This window comes from Marmota monax, unplaced genomic scaffold, assembly GCF_021218885.2.
Source record: "Marmota monax isolate L192 unplaced genomic scaffold, Marmota_monax_Labrador192_F-V1.1 WCK01_AAM20220418_F8-fsc00029, whole genome shotgun sequence".
Taxonomy (NCBI): domain Eukaryota; kingdom Metazoa; phylum Chordata; class Mammalia; order Rodentia; family Sciuridae; genus Marmota; species Marmota monax.
Window position 1 is genome coordinate 6,362,371 of NW_026693024.1, and position 22,696 is coordinate 6,385,066.

General features: G+C 36.6%; 1 protein-coding gene across 22 annotated transcripts in view; it reads left to right on the forward strand.

Moving 5' to 3' along the window:
* Fars2 (phenylalanyl-tRNA synthetase 2, mitochondrial) overlaps positions 1 to 22,696 on the forward strand; it is a 512,601-nt gene that overhangs the window by 100,643 nt on the left and 389,262 nt on the right. For 20 of the 22 annotated variants that reach the window (XM_058582377.1, XM_058582368.1, XM_058582373.1 and 17 more), the window contains one exon: positions 21,672 to 22,304. In XM_058582377.1, coding sequence (XP_058438360.1) covers positions 21,690 to 22,304 — 615 coding nt within the window. In that variant the 5' untranslated portion in view covers positions 21,672 to 21,689. Of the gene's footprint in view, positions 1 to 1,653; positions 1,790 to 21,671; positions 22,305 to 22,696 lie in introns of all 22 variants that reach the window. The other 2 variants (XM_058582375.1, XM_058582379.1) reach the window with 1 other exon arrangement.

Below are 22,696 nucleotides of genomic sequence, written 5' to 3' on the forward strand. Positions count from 1 at the left end.
AAGGAAAAAAAAATCAGCCTTTCAAAAGTTGTATCTTCCATTTGTTTCTACATGTAGCTTAAGATACTTTTTTTTTAGGAGTACTTCTGTATTCTTAAATAATTAAGAAGTTTCCAGTGTGACAGGACAGCTTCAAAACTCTCCTTATTGAAAATATGGCATTTATTAACAAAGAATGATGTTGACAGTCATTTCTCTACTGATTTACAGTGATGAAGAGAAATGTCTTCTGAATGCACAAATGGCATTGTATATTCAGATAATAATTTTTTAATAATTGCTTTTCCCATGACTTTTTTATTCCTTAGGCTGATTTATTTATTTTTTTAAAAAGACGTTATCTACACAAAAAGACAATATTGCTAAAAACTGAAGTGTCAAGGGGTTTGTTGATCTCTCTGATCCATATGCCCTGGCACTCTCTCTCTCATAGGGCTTGTCTGCTTTGTCCAGCTGCCAAATTCATGCATAATTGTCCTGACAAATGGCATGCTCATTAATATTGTAATGCGCTTTTGCCAACCAGTGTAAACCATGTGCCCCAGGCAGCAAAGTCCAGTGCCAATTTCTTGCTGATAGTTATACCATGCCTTAAATACATTGTTAAGACCAATTATGGGTAAAGATATAACCATTTGTGCTAAAAATTACTTACATTTCTTCATGCACTTGGGAATATCAAGGGACTGCTGATATTCCTGAACTTTAGACCCTCATATGTCTTAGAGCTGTACTCTCCTGCCTTGGAGGGTCCTCTTTTGTCACCTACGTGCTCCGGAATCAATCAGAAAAGCACATGGTGATGAATTGTTTCAAAAAGAGTGTATTTACTTCATGTTTGTGAAGGCTATTATAGTGCCCAGGGTAGAAGCAACGTCTTTGTTAATAGTGCCCAGGGTAGAAGCAACGTCTTTGTTAATCAGAACCTGCAGTCATTTCCAGGAATTAGGTACAGGAGTCTGTGAAAAAGATTAATTGATCCTAAGTAGATAAAATTCTAGGGAAGGTTATGGGTTGCTGTCATTACAAGTATATGTGAAAATGCCCTTCCAGGGATTTCATGTTACTGCAGTTCAATAATTTTAAAATGTGTTGTCCATTTGACTCTGTGTGGCTGAGTGTTCCTATCGTGCAGCTTGTTTTATCTTGAACTCACTGAAAGCAATTGTGTGAGCCTGTGGTGTGTTCATTCCTAGAACAAGAACTTCCTTTGTGGAATAAGCACTTTATGCAGGTCCTTTGTGTGCCTGACTGTGTCTAGAAATGATGAAAGAAATGAATCCTGGCTGCAAAAGCTTATTTTCTAATGGAAAGAGATTCATTCCCATAAGTAATTGCTACTTGGATCATTTGACATGAAAAGTATGAAAATTTCTATATTAAACATGGAGATATAGAAATATAAACCTATATTTATATTGATTTCAACCAAGGCAGCAGGAGGTGAGTTTCCCTGGTGCCCAGTTAGTTCTAGAATTTTACACCCTGCATACTGTGTTATTATGCATCTTGGTCATCTTATGCTTTGTGCCTCTCAAAAATCTCCTCCCAGAATAAACCCCATTATTCTCCAAGGGAGATGTCTGTATATCAGTGTATGGCCTTGTCTCTAATGATTGACTTCATTTGCATGTGGCCTTTTTTTCTGTACAGCCTCCCTCTCAGAAAGAAGCTCTGGCCATGTGACCAGCACAAGGAACTGGGGTTTTGATGTTTGATCTTTAAGGTCTTTCTCCTCTATGACCAAGTTTCATCTGTGCACTTGGCTTCTCGGTCTTTTTTGGTTCAGGTAATTTAGTGATTCTGTGGCCTGATCTTGTCACTTTCTCTAAATATCATTTGATTACTGGCATTGTATTTTATTGTATGCTTCTATTAAATTATATTTCCCTTTTAATTAATATCAATGAAATTACTTTCATTGAGACCTATTACCACATAATTCAAATTCTAATATAGCTGTTAATATATTCATGTTGATACATAGAATTAAAGAAAATATTATTTATGGAGGAACTCAAAATTTTGACATCTTTCCCTTAACACGTAGGTGCTGAAGAGTGAAATGTACGTGTCTTGAGAAAGTATCCAAGAGGAGGAGGCAGGAAAGGAAGTTTGAATTGGCTATTAAAAATCCATATTTAATATTGGGGACTTCCAGGGATTTCCTAGCAGAGAAGTTATGTGGTCACATGTGTGTTTTTGAAGGGCCTCTTGGAGTGCCTAATGTTGGATGGTGGTGAAGGTGGAAAAGCCAAGCAAGGGACAGGGCCAGATTAGGGGCCAGTTGGCATGACATAGTACAATTAGGACCTAGGGAAATCTGGATCCATTATTTCTTATTTGTAATTTTAAAATCTGAAAAAAAGTGCTGAAAACAAAATTTTCAAAAATAAATATGAGTGCCAAAACTTATTTTGGTGTAAGATCTGAACTGATTTGACTTGTGAATTGTATCCCTGCTGTAATGGTCATGCTGATTTCTACTGTTTTTTTTTTATTTTTTTTAAATTTTTTTAGTTACACATGGACACAATATCTTTATTTTGTTCATTTTTATGTGGTGCTGAGGATCGAACCAGTGCCTCACATGTGCGAGGCAAGCTCTCTACCACTGAGTCACAACCCCAGCCCTTGTTTTTTCGATATATATATGACTTTGAATTTGCAGTGTGACTTTGAATTTATTTGCATTATGAAAATGTAGAAAGAGCTATGACCTGTGGGTAAAAGTCAAAAGAGGACTGGAAAAATCTGTAATTATCAGAAATGTAGAAGATAGAATAGCATACAGAACAGACTTGTTATAAACCTAAGGAATTAGAAAGACAAGTTATGGAATATTTACAGTAACATTGATGACTAGGAGCTAATAAAAAGTAGGAAAACATCACATAGTGAAAAAGTAAAGATGGTGACTGTGTACAAATAGAGAGGATTGGTTAGTGAAGAATTGAAAGTGTACCTGTTTGTGGCGTATGCTTTATGGTATAACTGAGAACATATCAGATACAACTGAATGTCAAAAATCAATAAAGAATATTCTGAGATCACAGAAATTTAACAAGCTCATAGTATAAGATTTCAACATATCTATGGTAAAAGCTTTGCTTATAAAAATGTAACCAAAAATCTCATTGATGAGATGAAGATATTTATAGGAAACTGCAGTTTTAAATATAATAAATTTGCCGGATGAAGTAGCTTTGTATTGGTACTCATTTTTTAGAAGACTTAATGATGATTAATGAAAAGGTACCAGTTAGTTTTAAGCATGTTATCTCTCAATTGAATGTTCTTGGATATACTGGTGTTGCAGGCATACTGAAGTTGCCAGAGAATGGGACAGAAAACCTACTTCAAGATGTTTGAAAGAGACATGCATTTTATTTGACCTTCATTATTTATATAAGAAAGGATATGTGGCTTAAGAAATATTTTCTGACTAGTTCAGTCCAATGTTGTAGCAGAAACACAAACTCACTAAGAGAAGCTGGACTGGAAGACAAGTGTAATTGTTCATTCTTAGGCTCCACTCAGCTACTTTTCAACTTTTGTGAAAAGTAACTTCTTGGGTATTAGATTTCATAAAAACGCGACCTCTATAATTCAGCTTGATGACCAGGGAATTTTATGTTCCCTGAAGAACAAGTCTGCTTACCTTAAAAACCAATTTTGATGAGGTGGCTCATGCCTGTAATTTCAGCTACTCAGGAGGCTGAGACATGAGGATCACAAGTTTGACATGAGTCAGGGCAATTCAGTGAGACCTTGTCTCGAAATAAAGGAAAATATAAAATAAAATACCTGGGCTGTAAGTCAGTGGTAGATGACTTGTCTAGAATGCGCAAATTCTTTGATTGAATCTTTAGCACCTCAAAACAAACTCAACAAACAAAAACAAATAACAAAAAAAAAATGTTCTTTCTATAGATTCCTTTGGTTTCAAGGCCACTTGAAATGATTTAGCCTTAAAAATGCTATTTATGAGTGAGATGAAATCTTAGAGTGGTTTTGATTTGCATTTCTCTGATTGTTAGTGATAATGTACATTTTTTCATGTGTTTGTTGATTGATTGTGCATCATCTTCTGAGAAGTGTCTCTTCATGTCCTTGGCCCATTTATTGATTGGATTGATTATCTATATATCTATCTATCTATCTATCTATCTATCTATCTATCTATCTATCTATCTATTTGGTGTTTAGCTTTTTGAGTTCTTTATATACCCTAGAGATTAGTGCTCTATCTGATGTGTGACAGGTAAAGATTTGCTCCCAAGATACAGGCTCTCTACTCACAGATTGTTTCTTTTGCTGGGAAGAAACTTTTTAGTTTTAAGTTCATCCCATTTACTGATTCTTGATTTTAATTCTTGCACCACAGGAGTCTTATTAAGAATGTTGGGGCCTAATCCGACATGATGGAGATTAGGGCCTACTTTTTCTTCTATTAGATGCAGGGTCTGTGGTTGTATTCCCAAGTTCTTGATCCATTTTGAGTTAGTTTTTGTGCATGGTGAGAGACAGGGGTTTAATTTCATTTTGTTGCATATGGATTTCCAGTTTTCCCAGCATCATTTGTTGAAGACGCTATCTTTTCTCCAATGTATGTTCTTGGCACCCTTGCTAATATAAGATAATTGTAGTTTTGTGGGTTAGTCTCTGTGTCCTTTATTCTGTACCATTGGTCTACCAGTCTGTTTTGGTGCCAGTACCATGCTGTTTTTGTTACTATTGCTCTGTAGTGTAGTTTAAGGTCTGGTATAGTGATGCCTCCTGCTTCACTCTTCCTGCTAAGGATTGCTTTAGCTATTCCGGGTCTCTTATTTTTCCAGATGAATTTCATGATTGCTTTTTCTATGTCTATGAGGAATGTCATTGGAATTTTGGTCGTAATTGCATTAAATTTGTATGGTGCTTTTGAAGTATGATAATATTAATTCTGCCTATCCAAGAGCAAGGTAGATTTTTTCATTTTTTAAGGTCTTCTTTGATTTCATTCTTTAGGTTTCGTTATGCATACAAACAACAATAAGTGTTGGTGAGGATGTGGGGAAAAAAGTACACTGATACACTGCTGGTGGGACTGCAAATTGGTATTATGGAAATTCTGCAGTATGGAAAGCAGTATGGAGATTACTCGGAACATTGGGAATGGAACCACCATTTGACCCAGCTGTTCCTCTCCTCGGTCTATATCCATAGACTTAACAACAGCATACTACAGGGACACAGCCACATCAATGTTTATAGCGGCACAATTCACAATAGCTAAATTGTGGAACCAACCTAGATGCCCTTCAATAGATGAATGGATAAAAAAAATGTGGCATATATACACAATGGAATATTACTCAGCAATAAAAGAGAATAAAATCATGGCATTTGAGGATAAATGGATGGAATTAGAGAACATAATGCTAAGTGAAGTTAGCCAATTCCCAAACACCAAATGCTGAATGTTTTGATATAAGGAGGATGATAAATAGTGGGATAGGGAGTGGGAGCATGGGCGGAATATGCAAACTCTAGATTGGGCAGAGGGGTTGGAGGGGAAGGGAGGGGGTATGGGATAATTAATGATGGTGAAATGTGATGATCATTACATCCAAAATCCATGTATAAAGACACAAATTTGTGTGCATATACTATGTATACAACCAGAGATATGAAAAATTGTACTCTATATATGTAATAAGAATTGTAATGCATTCTGATGTTATATATAAATAAAAAGATTTACATAAAAAATGAAATAAAACACAGGGGAAAATGCTATTTATGCAATTACTAATGCTTGAAATGAGGCTTATAAATCAACATTAGTTAATATTTCATACTGACTTCATGTTACATTGATGTTTGAAAGTGAACCTGTGAAAAAGACATTGAACGGTTTCATGTTACTAATGAAAAGGTGTTGCATTTCTCTTCTTATGCTAAATGTCCATCAGCCAAAATAATGAGTTGGATAAATGCTGAACTTTATAATAATGTACTTCTTATATGAGCCTTGAATGATAGGGAAATTGCTGAAATGTTATGAAGTTCAGGTAAGTAGGAGGAGAGTGGTGATAATGATGACCCTCACATCATGAATACAGGTGAAAAATACCCCCAAGCTATACAGAGAAATATGTTGTCACTCAAGTACTGACATTAAACAGTGTGCAGTGATAGTATGCAAGAGATTACTCAATTCAGAAGATGCTGTTTGGATAGAAACCTGAGTTCAAGAGGTAGAAGATTAGAATAAGCCTTTTAAAAGACCATCACCCACTTGAATCAAATTGTGAAATATGATATATCAAGAACTATGTAATGTTTTGAACAGCCAACAATAAAAAATTAAAAAAAAAAATAAAAGACCATCTCTATCAAAGGCCTGGCTCATCATATGAACAGGATGTACTCAGACCATCATTAGAAGTCCAGAATGAGGCCAACAAGTACCACTATGATAGCAATACCGGTGTTCTACTTCTCTAATGAACCACATGTATAGCATAGGTAAAATTTGAACAAAGTTTTAATAACATATTCATTAGAGATAGTTCCTTTGTACTAAATTGTAATATATCATTTTAGTTTTGACATGTATTAAAGATTTCTTCTATGGATATTATTGAGATACATATATTTGGAATAGAAGAAGGTATTATCAATTTCCTATTTCTTCAAAAACACAGCATTGGACTAATTGGCACTGTGCTTATGACAGTTGATTTATGATTAGGGAAAAAGAATTGGAAAGGCTAAGAAGTTTTGTATGCCAACCATTCCACCTGCATTCTTACGAAAAATAATTGCTTAGCTGGTTGTTGAATACAATTAATTAAACTCCCTTTAGCAAAGTTGTATTTATATGGGCATTTTTCTTGATATGAATGGGTTTAATATAGGCATCAGAATGTGTTGAGCTCAACCTGGCAGATATTTTGAAATATCTTTTTCTTATAATGGTAATTCAGTGTTTTTAAAATAAAAAATTAAAATATAAAAGATGTGTTTATTCAGAAAATTTAGATAAAAGTAAAGAGTAGGAAAAAAGGTATAGGGATAATTTCTATTATTTTGAAGAGATAATTGCTATCAATTAATTATTTCATAGTTCTTCCCACAGTTTCTATATAGAATATGTATTTGCTTAGACTGATATATAAGGTCATATTATAATTATATATCCTTTTTATCACAAGTATATAATTATTAAAATTGTTTGGAATCATATTTTTTGATGCTGTACTATTTTATTATATGTTTGTAAAACTGCTATAATTTTCTTAATCATTTTCTTATTTGGGGACATTTATATTATTTATAATTTTTCTATCATAAGTATTCTGAAATGAAACTTCCTTTTGTTTAACTGGACTTCATTTAAATTATTTCATTGTGATAAATTCCTAAAAGTGTCATTATCCTTCAAAAGTGTATGAACAGTTTTAAGTCTCTTGATAGTGCTGAATTGCTTCTTAGAAAGGTTATGCCAGTGAAACTTTATCACTAATAATCAACGAAGCTGTCTGTTTATAGACATTTTCTTTGTATTCATGCTAGTCAGCAGGAACAGAAACATATGTTCAATTTGCCTTTTTATGAGGAAAATGTAATGAAGTTGGCCATTTTCCTACCATCTTTTAGTAGAGTAAAATGCACTAGTGTGTGTTGTCTCTGCCAAGCTTCATTTTTTTTCTTAATGGAAACCAGTGAAGTACTGCATCTGAGGTTTTGGAACATGCTTGATTACTTTTATGTCGTGACCTAATGTGGGTCATGATGGCTTACCATTGACTCTTTGCAATAAGGTACTTGTGCTCCAGACAAGCTACCAGTCCAGTAGAGTTCATGTATTGCTTAGTTTTTCCTTTATACACAAGAGTGAAGGAGGTTGAGAGGACTGTTGAAACCATTATACAATTCATCCATTCTAACAACAAACGTTTTTTTCTGTATTTTACCAGTTCTAGTCACTGTTCTAGATTTATAGGTGTAAATAAAGTTTAACAGCATTCTCAATTTTGCCCGAACCCAAACTACCAAAAGAATCTAAGTGTCATCCATGACCATAACAGATGCATCTTATACCATTTCGAATAATACTTCTTAAAAACAGCCTTGTATACAAGTGCACCTGAGCTACATGCCCACTGTTTGGTCATTCTAGACAGCTGACTTGGAAGAGTCATTTTAATCACCTCTCATGTTCCTTCAAAATACGTGTCATGTTCTTCACATTAATTTGAAATGATGTAAAGTAGATGTTATTTTCATATTGAGAATTAGAGAGGAAGCAAGTTTCAGAGAAAGTAAACAATTTACAGAAGAACACAGCTTACAGTTGACAAGATGGGGTTTGACAAGATGGACTCCTAGCACCCAAGCCATTTCCCTCATATCATAGATCTTTGCCTAATGGATGTGAAGAGTGGTAAAATAGTTAAAAGTTTGGAAGGGTGGTACTAATGATGCCAGTCAAAGCATGGGAGTTAAGAAAATACTGCTCAGCTCACTTCACTGTGGAGAAGGTATGTAGCAACCCTTTCATGGAGGCAGTGTGGTCTTGACTTTCTCCTCACCTCTTAGTCTTAGCCATTATTGTACAAGGTGATTTAGGGAGTTGATGTCCAGTGTGCTTGAGTGAATTTAGTAGTGATTGTAGCTGTCATTTATGGAGTGCCTATTATGTGCCCGAGCTGTTCTAGGGGCTTACATCTGTTTACCCACTTAATCCTCACAGTGGCCTAACGGTCCTTTTACTGGTTTGAAGATGACAAAACTCTGCTAGTTTATGGTGGAGTCAGGAAGAGTATGTAGTAGTGACTTGCAAGGGAAAGAACATTTATCTGGGAAGCAGGCTACACCTCTGACTATAATTGGCTACATGTTCTTGGGAATAACATTCTATCATCTTCTTTTTTTCAATGTACAAAATATTAGCTTTGTATTAAATGACTTCTGATTCTTCATTTTTCTGTTTCTCTTATTTTTTCATTCTGCCTAACACTGAATATCTTTTCTATTAATATAAAAGGTGCACTCTATATGTGATTTTTAGAAGTTAGTTTGTATATTAAAAGTCTTAGGAATCATTTTTTGGTTGTATTGAATGTAGACTTTCTATTTTTCTTTTACAAATTATATTCTCATGAACAGCATACAAGGGTTTCCTTTTTCCATATACTAACAGTTTCTAATCTTGTCTTTTTGATAATAACACAGATGTGAGATAATATCTCATTGTGGTTTTGATTTGCATTTCTCTGATGACTACTGATTTTGGACATTTTTTCATACATTTGCTGGGTAGCTATAAGTCTTCTGAGAATTGGCTATTTAGATCCTTTTCCCATTTCTTTAACTTGAGGTATTTGTTTTCTTATTATTGAATTGTTGGAGTTTTTTTTTTTTTGGTATATATTTTTGCTATTAACCTCTATAAAATGTATGTATTTTCATGACCTTTTTTGTCCCCCAACTCTTAGGTTATCTTTTTACTCTGTGAATTGTTAAATAGCTCTTTACTTTGGGTCTTTGTCTCTTTTGACCTAGCTGACCAGTTTTCCTTCATTTCTTCCTCTTCTTCCTCCTCTTTGTCTGCTTCTACTCATTGGGTAGTGCTAAGGATGTAGAATGTGAAGACCCAGAGGTGCATGCGTTTGCATTGCATGCTCTATTCTCTGGAACCAGAGAATCTAGCAGGAAGACAGGTAGCAAATGATGATGATGATGATGATGATGATAATAATAATAATAATAATAATAATAATAATAGATGTTAAATATTTTACATAGAGAGTATCTACCTTCAGAAAAAAGAAAAAGCCTTGGTTTTCTATTAGGCTTTCTCTTTCCCTGTTTTGTGATAATGGTAAGCCTTCTGTTCTTCAATATCTTACTATTCATATACTTTCCCCTTAAATATGATGATTTCCAAGCGCTCTGCCTTTTGCTCATTTCTGTTTTTCTCCTAACCTTCCTATGCATTCTTATGACATTAACTCTTCTATATACAGATTACTTCCTAGGTTTACATTTCTGAAACTCTTTTTTTACCTCATTTTCAAACCATACTTCTGAGTGTCTCATGTAAATGACAACCTGGCTGTCTCATCTATTGCTAACTTTCTTAAATCCAATCCATCTGCAACTGCAAACACAGAAAATTATCTGAACAAACAAAATATCCATATTGAGTTTACTCTTAGTGAACAGCGATGTAATTTTTTCTGTTATCTGATCTCTGGAAATGTCTGGGTCACTTTTAACTTTTAATTCAACTGATCTCTTATATGCTGGGTAATGAGTTAAGTATCTTATGGATAGGATCTACTTTAATCCTTTCACTATTAGTTAGGTATTATTTTCTTAATTTATAGGTAAAGAATTTATTTTACAAAAAGATCAAATTATGTATCCACATAGCACCAAAGAGGTTTGCTTTGGGATCAAACCCGAATGTGTGTCTGTAAAACTGTATCGTTATTGCCTTGTCTCAGTTAGTTGCCCACTTTCTCTTTTCTGTGGATGCAAAAATACTTACTGTCCCCATTTGTTCTTGGACTGCTTTCTGTGGCAGTACAGTCCACTCTGTGTTTGTGAACAGGAAGACTTTATGAATGGGCAGAAGAACTTTTCAGTGAGTTAAGCCAAAACAGGATAGCAAAATTGTTACATAAAGGAGCAGATCACAGGTGTTTTTGGCTTTGTGCATCAAATGTTCCCTGACAATTATCAAATCTTGCTTTTGTATCTAAAATGCTCCCTTGGCCAATATCTAAACAAAGAGTCTTTGCTGAGTTCCAGTAGCCTATATTAACAAAAATAGGCCATGGATGGATTTGGCTCTTGGGTCAAATATTTTTCTACTTTTTTGTGTGTTTGTTTAACTATTTCATTTTTTAGTATCAAATCCAATGAGTTTTATTGGATTTATTTATTCAGGCATTCATATTTATATTTTAAATGTATCGATGTGGGTTTGACTTGTAAGATAGAAGCTTCAGGGAGAAAATTGAAAAGAGAATTTGAATTGAACATTCTAGGGCCTTTGAGAAGTACTTAATTGTTCAGAACTCTTACCTTCGTGTAATGGGTAGGCATATTAGGAGCTTACACAAATTATATCAGCTGTTTGGGCTTTAGTTTTTTTTTTTTTGTTACATGGTTCAGAATAATACTTAACCACGTAGCATTATTGATGGGATGAAATGGAAGAGCACTATACCAGCAGAAGTGTTACTGTGGTTGGGATTTTTATCTTCTCAGGGTGCCCTGTGTATTTCATATAGCATATTTCTTTTCTTTTTTCTAATTGTTTTTAATTTTCATTATGTTTTTATTAGTGCATTATAGTTGCACATAATTGGGGAATTCAATTCAACATGTTCATAAATATACATAACATAATTTGCTCCATTTCAATCTAAACTACTGCCCTCTTTCCTCTCCCCAAATCCCAATCCTCTATTCGTCTATTCTATTGGTCTTCCTCGTTTTTTTTTTAAATTGTTGTATTATATATAAAAGTGGAATGCATTCTGATATGTTCATACTTGTATAAAGAACAGTTTGAACAGTTTTATCAGTTTTATTCCACAGTTCTTCCTCTTTCCTATCCTTCTTCCCTCCCACTTGATTCCCTTCCTCTACTCGACTGTTCTCCCTTCTATTTTCATGAGATCCCCTTTAAAAAATTTTTCTTATTTCTCTCTTGTTTCCAGTTTTGAGAGAAAACATTCAACCCTTGACTTTCTAAATCTGGCTTCTTGTACATAGCATGATATTCTCTACTTCCGTGCATTTACCAGCAAATGCCATAATTTTATCCTTCTTTCTGGTTGAGTAAAATGCCATTGTGTATATATACCACATTTCTTTGTTCACTTATCTATTGAGGGACACCTAAGCTGGTTCCATAACTTGGTTTTGTGAATTGTAGTTATAAACATTGACCTTCCTGTATCCTAATAGTATGTGGATTTTAGCTCTTTTGAATTAATATCATTGAGTGGGATAGCTGGGACCTAAGATGGTCTATTCTTGGTCTTTTGAAGAATCTCCTAGGTACTTTCCAAAGTGGTCCTTCTAATTTTCTGACCCACCAACAATGTATGAGTGCATCTTTTACCCCCATATTCTTGTCAGCATTCTAACCGAAATGAGATGAAATCTCAGTGTAGTTTTGATTTGCATTTCTATGATTGGTAAGGATGTTGAACACTTTTTATACATTTGTTGGCCATTTCCATTTCTTTGACAATTGTCCGTTTAATTCATTTGCACGTTTGTTGATTGGGTTATTTGCCTTTTTTGGCATTAAATTTTTTGAGTTCTCTACATATTCTGGATATGAATCTCCTGTTGGAAGAATAGCTGGCAAACATTTTCTCCCATTCTCTAGGCCCCTCCTCACACTCTTTAATCATGTCCTTTGTTGTGTAGAAGCTTTTTTCATTTGAAGACATCCACTTATTGATTATTGGTTTTATTTCCTGATATTTAGGAGTCTTATTAAAGAAGTTATTGCTTGTGCCAGTATGTTGAAAACATGTTGACCCATTTTTTTTAATAGTCACAGTGTTTTTGGTTAGTTCCTAGGTCTTTGATCCATTTTCAGCCCCCCCACCCCCACCCCCACCCCCACCCCCCGCCACATGAGAAATGAGAAATAGGGTTCTAGTTTTATTTCTCTACATATCAATATCCAGTTTTCCCACCGTAATTTGTTAAAAAGGTTATATTTTCTCCAGTGTATGTTTTGCCACCTTGTTTCTGTGTCTTATACTCCATTGGTGGTCTTGTCTGTTTTCATGCCAGTACCATGCTGTTTTTGTCACTATACCTTTGTAGTATAATGGAGATCAGGTATTGTGATTCTAACCATATCACTCTTATTGGTCAGTATTGCTTTGTTTGAGTCTTTTATTATTCTTCCTTATCAATTTTAGGATTGTGTTTTCTAGTTCCATGAATAATGTCACTGGTTTTTCCATAGGGGATCACATTGAAATCATGTATTGCTTTTGGTAATGTGAACATCTTGACAATGTTAATTCTGCCTATTCAAGAGTGTGATAGGTCTTTCCATCTTCTAAGGTCTTTAGTTTCTTTTTGCTGTGCTCTTTAATTTTCACTGAAGAGGCCTTTCACCTCCTTGATTAGATTTAATCCCAGTGATTTTTATTTTGTCTTACTTTTGAAGGTATTTTGAATGGATATGTATATTCATGATTTCTTCCTCATAGATTGATTATTTGAGTATAAGAAAGCTGTTGATTTTTTTTTATGTTGATCTTTTGTTCTAATGAATTTGTTTATTAGTTCTAGAAGTCTTCTGGTGGAATTTTTTGGGTCTTCAAACATATAGGATCATTTCATCAGCAAACAGATAATTTGACAATTTTTGTTCCTGTTTGCATCACTTCTCTCATCTGATTAATCTGGCTATGGTTTATACATAGCTATATTGAACAGGATTGGTGAGAGTGGACATCCTTGTGTTTTTAGAGGAAATGCTTTCATTTTTTCTCCAGTATGATGTTGCCTTTGGATTTGTCATTTAGAGAGCCTTCATGATGTTGAGGTATTTTCCCTGATAGTTATTGTAGTAAAACTAAACTTGACTTTTCTTTATTGGAAAGCTTTTGATGGATGACATACAACAATGTGAATTTGTTGATGTATCAAATAGTCTATAGATAATCTGTTAGATCCATTTGATTGTTAGTAGTTTTTGGTCTGAAAAGTCTTTAGTTTATGTCTAGATGACTTTTCTGTTGGTGAGAGAGGTATGTTGAAATAACCCCTTATTATTGTATGTAAGTCTATCTAGGACTTTATGTTGAGTAGTGTTTGTTTTATGTAAGTAGGTGTATTGATATTTGGGGAAAAAATACTTGCCATTGTTATATCTAATTGTTGGATAAGCCCCCCTTTGCAATGTGAAGTACCTTTGGTCTTCTCATTGATTTTGGATTGAAATCTGCTTTGTCAGATATGAGAGTAGCTACTCCTGCTTGCTTTTGATCTCTGTTTTTATGGTGTATCTTTTGTCAGCCTTTCACCTTCAGCCTGTGTGTGTTTTTGCCTGTAAGTTGAGTCTTTTGTAAAGAACATATGGTGGAGTCCTGTTTCTTAATCCACTCTACTAATATATGTATTTTAATTGAAGAGTTGAGATCATTTACATTGAATGTTATTATGGAGACTTGATTATTATTTTCTGTCATTTAATTTTTTTCTAATGTTTTATACAGACTTGCCTCTCATTTACCAAATTATTGTTTTAGTGAGGTTCATTCATACCTCTCTTTGAAGTTTGTTTTACATTTTCTCTGCATGAGATATTTCTTTTAAATATTTGTGATAGTGCCAGTTTAGTAATAGAAATTCTTTTAATTTATACTTATTATATAAAGAATTTTATTTTACCTTCAATTCTGAAAGATAAGTTTGTGGATAGAACAATTGTTTTGGCAATTGTTACATATCAAAGCTTGGTATATATTATTCCAAGCCCTCCTGGTTTTTAAAATCTTGGGTGAGGGGTTAGTGATGATTCTTATTGGTTTGCTTCTAAATTTGGCCTGCTGTTTTTTTTCTTCCAGTTCCTAAAATTGTATCTTTGTTCTGTATGTTAGACATTTTAATTATAGTATGTCTTGGAGTATATATTTTTTATTTGTCTATTTGGAGTCTAAATGGCTTCTGTATTTGAATATCCATCTCATTCCCAAGGTGTCAGAAAATTGTCTGATATGTCATTAAAAGGTTATGCTTGCCTTTTGCTTACAACTCACTTCTTTTCCTTCATGCCAATGATCCTTAGATTTGGTCTCTTCATATTGGCCCATGTGTCCTGAGCATTCTCTTCATGGGCTCTTACCATCTTTTTTGCTAAATTTTCAAGATTATGTACTTTGTCTTTGTAGCCTGAAAATGTGTCTTCTGCATGGTCTAATATGTTGTTCATAACTTTGAATTGAATTTTTAACTTAATTTATTGATTGTTATCTTCCAAATATCTGTTTGGTTCTTCTTATGAATTTCTCTGTCTTTATTGAGATGATTGATCTTTTACTTCCTGTACTTTCTTAGTTTGTTTCTTATAGCTTCTTTTAGCTCCTTGATGATTTTAACTATTAACTTTTTGAATTCTTTTCCATTTTGTCCACTTTGATTTCTGAGGATTTAGTGACTTTTAGATGCATTTAATTTCCTTGCTTTCTCATGTTTCCTCTGTTTCTGTGTTGATATTTGCCAGTCTGCTGCATTGTATCTTCCTTCCCCTGATGACTAGAAGACTTTTGAGTAGACTGCTTTCACTTGTCTATGTGTTCCAATGTCTCTGTCAGAGGGTCTGGGTTCTCCATGTTTTGATCAGTCACTTAACTACCTTTTAAGGGGAGCTCATTATCACTTGTAAACACTTAAGAGCAAACCATATACTAATAAGTTCTAACACCTGTTAAAACTTTTTCTACAACTCTGGTGCATCCAATTTGGAATAAGGGGATAATATACTAAAGCAGGGTGATAGATTGATATTTAAAAAGTGAATTTTTATTGTATTCTACATGGAGCATGCAAATCAAAGAGAAAGAAGAGGTGTGTGAAAACAGAAAGAAAATACAGAGATAAGGAAGAGAGTCAAGGTGAAAAAATTGTGGGTTGTTGAAAAAAAGAGTGTGTGAGGTAGAAGAGAATAGAAGGAAGAAAAGATATAATGTGTAAATCTGATTAATACAGTATCCTAAAGAAGATACCAATGAACTCCCCATTAAAAATAAAAAAAAAAAATCCAAAAATTATTCTAGCTAGTCTAAGTAAAAAAGCAAAGTAGAACATAAAGAGCTAAGCAGCACACAAAATAATAGGAAAAATGAATAAATCTCAAGGAAAGCATAAATTAAAAATATATAGAAACCTAAACAAACCAGCAAAAGAAAAACCAAATTAAAAAACAGAATGCACTTACACATACCTTCAAGAAATAAAAATCACATAAAGTCATGTATACACACATGAAAAACAATCCCTGAAAAAAACAAAAATAATTCAGGGTCAAAGGAGGGCAGGGTTAAAGGCAAAAAAATATGGAGAATCAATGAATAAGATGGGAGAGGGTGAAAGTATAAAATAATGTTGAAGAGAGAAAGAAGCAAACACAATGGATAGGTCCAATCAGTCCAAAATTTTACTACATTAAAAAAAAAAAGCCAGGCATAACACACCTGTTTGGAACTTCAGATTTTGGAGGGCTTAGGCATTCAGCACAGGAGGACGAATGTTTTGGGTACCTGGGTTGAGCCTGTTTCAGCACTAAAAGCAGAAGGGGATGGTGATGTGACTCAGTGACTGCACCGCTATGTTCAATTCCCAGCTCCACAGCAACCAAAATGAAACAAAACACAATTCTTATGAAGCAACTACAGAGGAAAATATATTTAAAAAAAAAAAGTGGGTGGAGTTGGGAATGAAGGTATAAAGGAGAGATAATATTCAGAATAGAAAGGGAGAAAAGACGGAAAAGACTACAATCAAAATACAGAATGGTAGCATGGATACAGAATAGTTCTGGTTGAGACATTATAATATATTTGATAAAAACAATGCAGAAGAGTACACTGGAGAATACAATTTCCAGTCAAATGGGGGAGATCCATCAAATGAATACATAAAATTTTATCAGTGGAATAACAAAGGCTGACATTAAAGTGTGAAAATTTTATTTTTTCTGATGTTTCTGAGATGGAAGGAGCTATTAGAGTTCTTATTTTGGATTATGTCTAAAATTGGGAGGCAGAGTTGACATTTTAGGCTCCACAGTGTAACCTCATAGTGCCTCTGAATTTGGTAGCAAATTTCACAGGTCCAGTCCATTGTATGTTTATTATGAGACATTTCTAGATCAGACTTTTGCTTCAAAGGTGTCTCCACACTCAAGTTCTTGCACTTCTCCAAGATGGCTTCTATCTGTCTGCCTCTGGTATATGCTTATGGGGCTGCAGAATTTTTATGGTGTTCTGGCCAGCTGAAAGCTCTTAGTATGGTTTGATGGAAGCTCCTGAGTGTCTTTTCCTTGTTACATGTTCTTTCCCAGGCTGGAAAAGCAACTTGTTGTTCCCAGTAAAATAGCTTGTCCCAGGGTTAACAGTAAATAACTTCTCATTTCCTACTTGTGGGTGTTCTGCTGCATGTGAGAGACCCACCTGGTTGTCTCTCCTCAATTGTGGATGATGCCCAGCACTTCTGAAAATAGGGCTTGGGTTGGGCTTGTTGGAAAATCCTAGTAAATCCATCAGGTTCTGAGAATGTGCTCAGCAGCTCCCAGTGCAAATAGCCTGCTGATATGACCCTGTTAGCCCCAGGTCACAATTCCTTACCACTGGGCCTTGCCTTGCTGTCCTGCTCTGGGCATTAGAGTGGGTCTGAAAGACTCCAGTGCTTAATCTCCAGCCATGGTGGCTGGTGCCTTGCCATGGGACCAACTGTTATATAATAAACTCTGCTTCTGTGGTGGATGTCCCAGGGTAGGCCGGCCATGAAAATCCCAAATTATGAATAGCTCTGACGACAATGACTTAATAACAGTTCTCACTGCCTCTGTCTGTCTCCCAAGTAGCAAATATGGGTCTGAGAGTCCTGGAAGAATTTCTCCCACTCAAATTCTGGACTTTTCAAACTGCTAACTTATGATTGCTAAAGCACCCATTTCTATGATCCTGTCATCAGCTTTTTTGCCTCTTGCAATCCAGAGTTGCTAGTGGGGCTGTGCCACAGACAGCCCTGTGCAGACTGGTTTTTAGGCTAGGCACCTGTGATTCCAGTGAAAGGGTGGGGGGAAGAGAAAAAGAAAAGGTGGAAACTTGTGGGATCTTGTGAATGTTGAAAATAGGATATTAAATAATATTAATACCCAAAGCATGGAGATCCCAGCTCTTTCAGGTACACAAAGGTGCCCCTCTTAAGACGGATCCTTGTCCTACTCTTATGTCTTCTGTAGGAAATAGAGTTCTGGCCCTGAGTCACACTGGTTTGTTGCACTGTATTTAAGTTTCTTTTGCTTAGACTGTTTATCTAATGGTAATGTCAGAAGTTCTTGAGATCTTTATGATTCCTCTTTTTTCTCCCCTTATGGATGAGCTTTGTGTAACCAGTGTTCTAGAATACTATTTGTTAGATCAGGCAACGTGGGCAGCGACTAAAGGAGGCAGATTTTAAAAGGCCAGCGAATAGGCTTTCTTTGAGATATCACCCCTGGGCGGAACTCCTTCAGACCCACAGTGGACAGGAGAAAGGCCTGAGGAGAAACCTCGTGAGAGCTTGACTAGACTGGGATTTTATGGGGCTTAGGCAGGAAGGGAAGGGCTTGGGACAGGAAAAGGTGTTTTAGAGTCCCCTGTCCTGCTGGAGTTTGGGGGGGGGGGGCGGCTGCGGGCTGGCTGAACTCCTGGATTGGCCAGGGGGTCCTGATGATTGACAGGCAGTAGTCAGGAGATCCTGCTGATTGATAGGTTTTTCTGTCAGTGCCTGATTGATATTTCTTTCCCGCACTGGCTGCTTTGTCCTAAGTCACTGCTACCAACCTGACACTATTGTCTCCACCCCCCAAACTCTTTATTTTCTGAAAATAAATAACCACCAAACAGCTGTTCCTGTGCTTCTCTGAGTTGGTATCATCTCCTCTCCCAAAAGACACCTGTTGATCTGATTCAAGCAGAGAGCTTGAATACTGGCTAGTATGCAGTGATTCGTACTCATCTGCCTGTTTCCCTCTTTCTGTCTTTTTCACTCTTCCTGTTGGCCTCACTCTGGTCAGGGTTCAGGATGGAGAATTCTTTCTTATTTTATGCTTAGTAATCAAATTCCAAGTCCTTCCAACTTTCAAATCTTTTCTTTGACACCCACTTCCTTGGTCAGCTGTTCTTTCACTACTTTGATTGTGGGCTTTTCTTTAACTACTTTGATTGAGGGTGGCTGCCTAGATCTGCTCTGCCATCTTTCTTTGTCCCTGACAGGTTTCTTTTTTACCTTCATTTTATTTATTTATTTATTTTTTACTTGGTGCTGAGGATCAAACACATGTGCTAGGTGAGCGCTCTACTGCTGAGCCCCAGCCCCAGCCCCATGTTTCTTAAGTGATAGGTAACAGATGTGAGCTTTAAGAACTGAGGTTAAGAGGTTCATTCTATAAACTGGACCTACATGCTTTTCCCCACATGCTTTCTTTTAAAAAGCGCTTCACTGGATTGGGGATGTAGCTCAGTGGTAGAATACTTGTCTCACAGGCATATTGGGAGCCCTGGGTTTTATCCCCAGCACCCCCCCCCCCACCAAACCCCCACCAAATGCAGTTTGCCTGCAGCCTTACCCTGGCATTAGTCAACAGGATATGTTACATTTCTTAGGAAGCAGCCTGTTACCTACAAAACAGACATAGGCCCAAAAGGCTCTTTCTTGCTTAAAAGAACACAAGGTACCCTGAAGGACTGAGACTTTTGTGACCTTTACACAGATTTCAGTACTCAAGGAGACAGGATAATTAGAAGCAAAACCCCATAACCATAAAATCTTTTAATAACAGGTTCCAATTAGGACCAGTCACGATAGGCCAAGGTGACTCAGGATTGCCTTGTATCTTTGGCATATCATTTCGATAGAAAAATCTTCCCTCCTTTTGTTAAGACTTGTATGGTGGGAACTTGAATGTCTGATGCAGTCCTACTGTCTATCAGAATTCAAGAGGTGGACCTTGGCAGGACTCTGGAAACTTCCCTGGGATCCCTGATAAAACTGGAAGGCAGGAGAGGTGTACTATCTTCATCCTTTCAGAGGGGACCACTTCCTCTCCCTTTTTCCTTTTTCTAGTCTCTTCTAATAAGCTTGCCTGCCTCTGTGCGCAACTCCTCTGAAATCCATGCAGCATCACAGGAGAACCCGTGACCGGACCTCCGCAGTTGCTGTGGCTCCACAGATGGCCTTGCTCTGTAACAGAAAGAACTTGGCTTCTCACAAACGAGTGGGAAAGCTATCCTTTTCATTAATCTTTCTCTGTGAAAGATGATAACTGAAAAGAACACGTAATTTTGGGGGTGAGGAGAATGGACTGTGGGAGATGTAAGCATGACTGAGAATGAGGACAAGAAAATTAAACTTTAGTGGGCACACCAGCGATGCTGTGAGGAGATCAGTGAAGTGGCCTGAAGGAGGGTCACATGTTTGATATCCTAGAAGTAGGTCTGGGTGTATGAGGAGCTAGAAACTGAGAAGGAAAAGCATAGACAGCCACTACGAGTATCTCCAAAACACCTTTTCCAGAACAATTCTGAACTTTGTATAACAGCATCTGTCTTTGGAACAAAGTTCTTTCTTGTGTCAGTTAGGGTGCTGAGTTGGGTACCCACCAATATACAGTGTGCGCTAAGGTGCATACAGCTGTAATTTGCATATTTAAAATTCACATCCACTGCAGTGATAAGTCACTGAGCAGTGGAGATGGGAAGACAGACTTCAGTTGATGCCTAACCCTGTTTGAAGCAACTTGGACAGAATAAAATAATGGCTCCAGATGAATAAAAATCCAGAGTTTGGGGGTATCTTTGGAAACTTCTCTCATGATGATACTCTTAGACAAAAGTGCTACGTACAGGCTTCAAAGAAGCACACAAGCACAGCAATTTAACTTGGAGCTAAGTATTCTCAGTTTCAATTTGAATCCGGTGAATAATACTGCTCAGGTACACTCTAGGTGAGCTTTTGGTGGTCACTTGGAGCAAAGTAGTGCTCCCCTGATGCAGCTTGATACCATGAAGTGTTTTTTTATTATGATTGCATCGCCCTTGTGGTAAAATAACCACATAGTTGTATATTTTAAAGTAGCTCAGTAGATAAAATTCCAAATTTTAGAAGATACATTTGAGTGATTTAGGTTTATGAACTTAAATTATTTATGAATATTGGAATATGACATATAATGATTCTCATTACTGAGATCCCTGAGGGATCTGTGGGGAAAGAACATTGTATTAGTGGTCCAGAATCCTTTGCTGTGGGTCTTAACTTCCTTGTTACCAGTTGCAGGGTTTGGTCGTCTATATCTGGGTATTTGCCACCTCCTCTTAGTCATTAAGTCTCTGTGTTAGTCTGTTTTCTGCCATATCAGAATACCAGACAGGGTTATTTATTTATGATGAAAAGAAATTTATTGTTTACAGTTGTAAAGTCTGGGCAGTCCAAAATCAAGGTGCTGGCATGAGGTGAGGGCTTCCTTGGGTAATGATCTGTGGTGGAGGAGAGAGGATAGAGTCTGAGGTTATCTTTCTATTTGGATCCCATTTCCACCATAAGGAACCCACTCTTGTTATAGTAGAATTATCCCATTCACAAGGCAGAGCTCTTACAACCTATTCATCTATTAAAGGTCCCATCTTAATACTGTCACAATGGCAATTAAATTTCAACAGGAGTTTTTTGGGGGGATTTTTCTAAACATATCAGCCTCTGCCATCATAATTTCTTAACTGATCTTCCTACTGTGTAGAGGGGACAGTGGGGAAGGGTACATGTCTTTAGGAAAGTGGGGAACTGGTGGGAGACACAAAGGGCACACTTTACTCTCCAGAGAGTGAAAGCTGACTTGGGCTATGCATGTGTGCTCTTTTCAGAATCTGTGAGGAGTTTCTATGATGGTTTGTTCAGCTCTCTGGAGGGCTGCCCATGCACACGTCTGCCTGGTGAGGAAGATCAGTCCTGTCAGCAGAAGCCATCAGCATCAAGTGTGGGGCTCCAGGCCGGCTACATCAGAGTTTGTTGCCCAACGAGCTCCAGGCAGTGTCACAGAGTTGCTGGGCAAGTCCTACCCTCAGGATGACCATACCAACCTCACCCAGAAGGTCCTGTCCAGGGTTGGCAGGAATCTGCACAACCAGCAGCACCACCCTCTGTGGCTGATCAAGGAGAGAGTGAAGGAGTACTTCTACAAGCAATATGTGGGCCGCTCTGGGACACCACTATTCTCGGTCTATGACGACCTTTGTCCAGTGGTCACCACCTGGCAGAACTTTGATAGCCTGCTCATCCCAGCTCACCACCCCAGCAGGAAGAAGGGGGACAATTACTACCTGAATCGAACTCACATGCTGAGAGCACACACTTCTGCACACCAGTGGGACTTGGTGCATGCAGGACTGGATGCCTTCCTGGTGGTGGGTGACGTCTACCGGCGTGACCAGATTGACTCCCAGCACTACCCAGTTTTCCATCAGTTGGAGGGTGTTCGGCTCTTCTCCCAGCATGAGGTGAGTCTTGAGATGTTTCTCATCTCTGAAGGACATCATTTACATTTTTTGCTATTGTCAACAAAGGTTATCTCAGTAAAATTGGTAGAATCATTCTTGATTTTTATTTTGCTATAGTGAAGCATCCATTTTTTTATACCTTTATTTCATTTATTGATTTTTATGTGATACTGAGTATTGAACTCAGTGATTCACATGTGCTAGGCAAGCGCTCTACCACTGAGCTACAACCCTAGCCTGAAGCATCCATTTTTCATGATGTCTTTTGTACATGGTTTCTCACCCTCCATTGTACATGGCAGATTTGTTATTAATATAACTTCAGAAATCAGATATTGTTTTCTCTTGTCTGACCTTATCCTTTCTCTCAATACTCACCTGCTTTTCTCCAA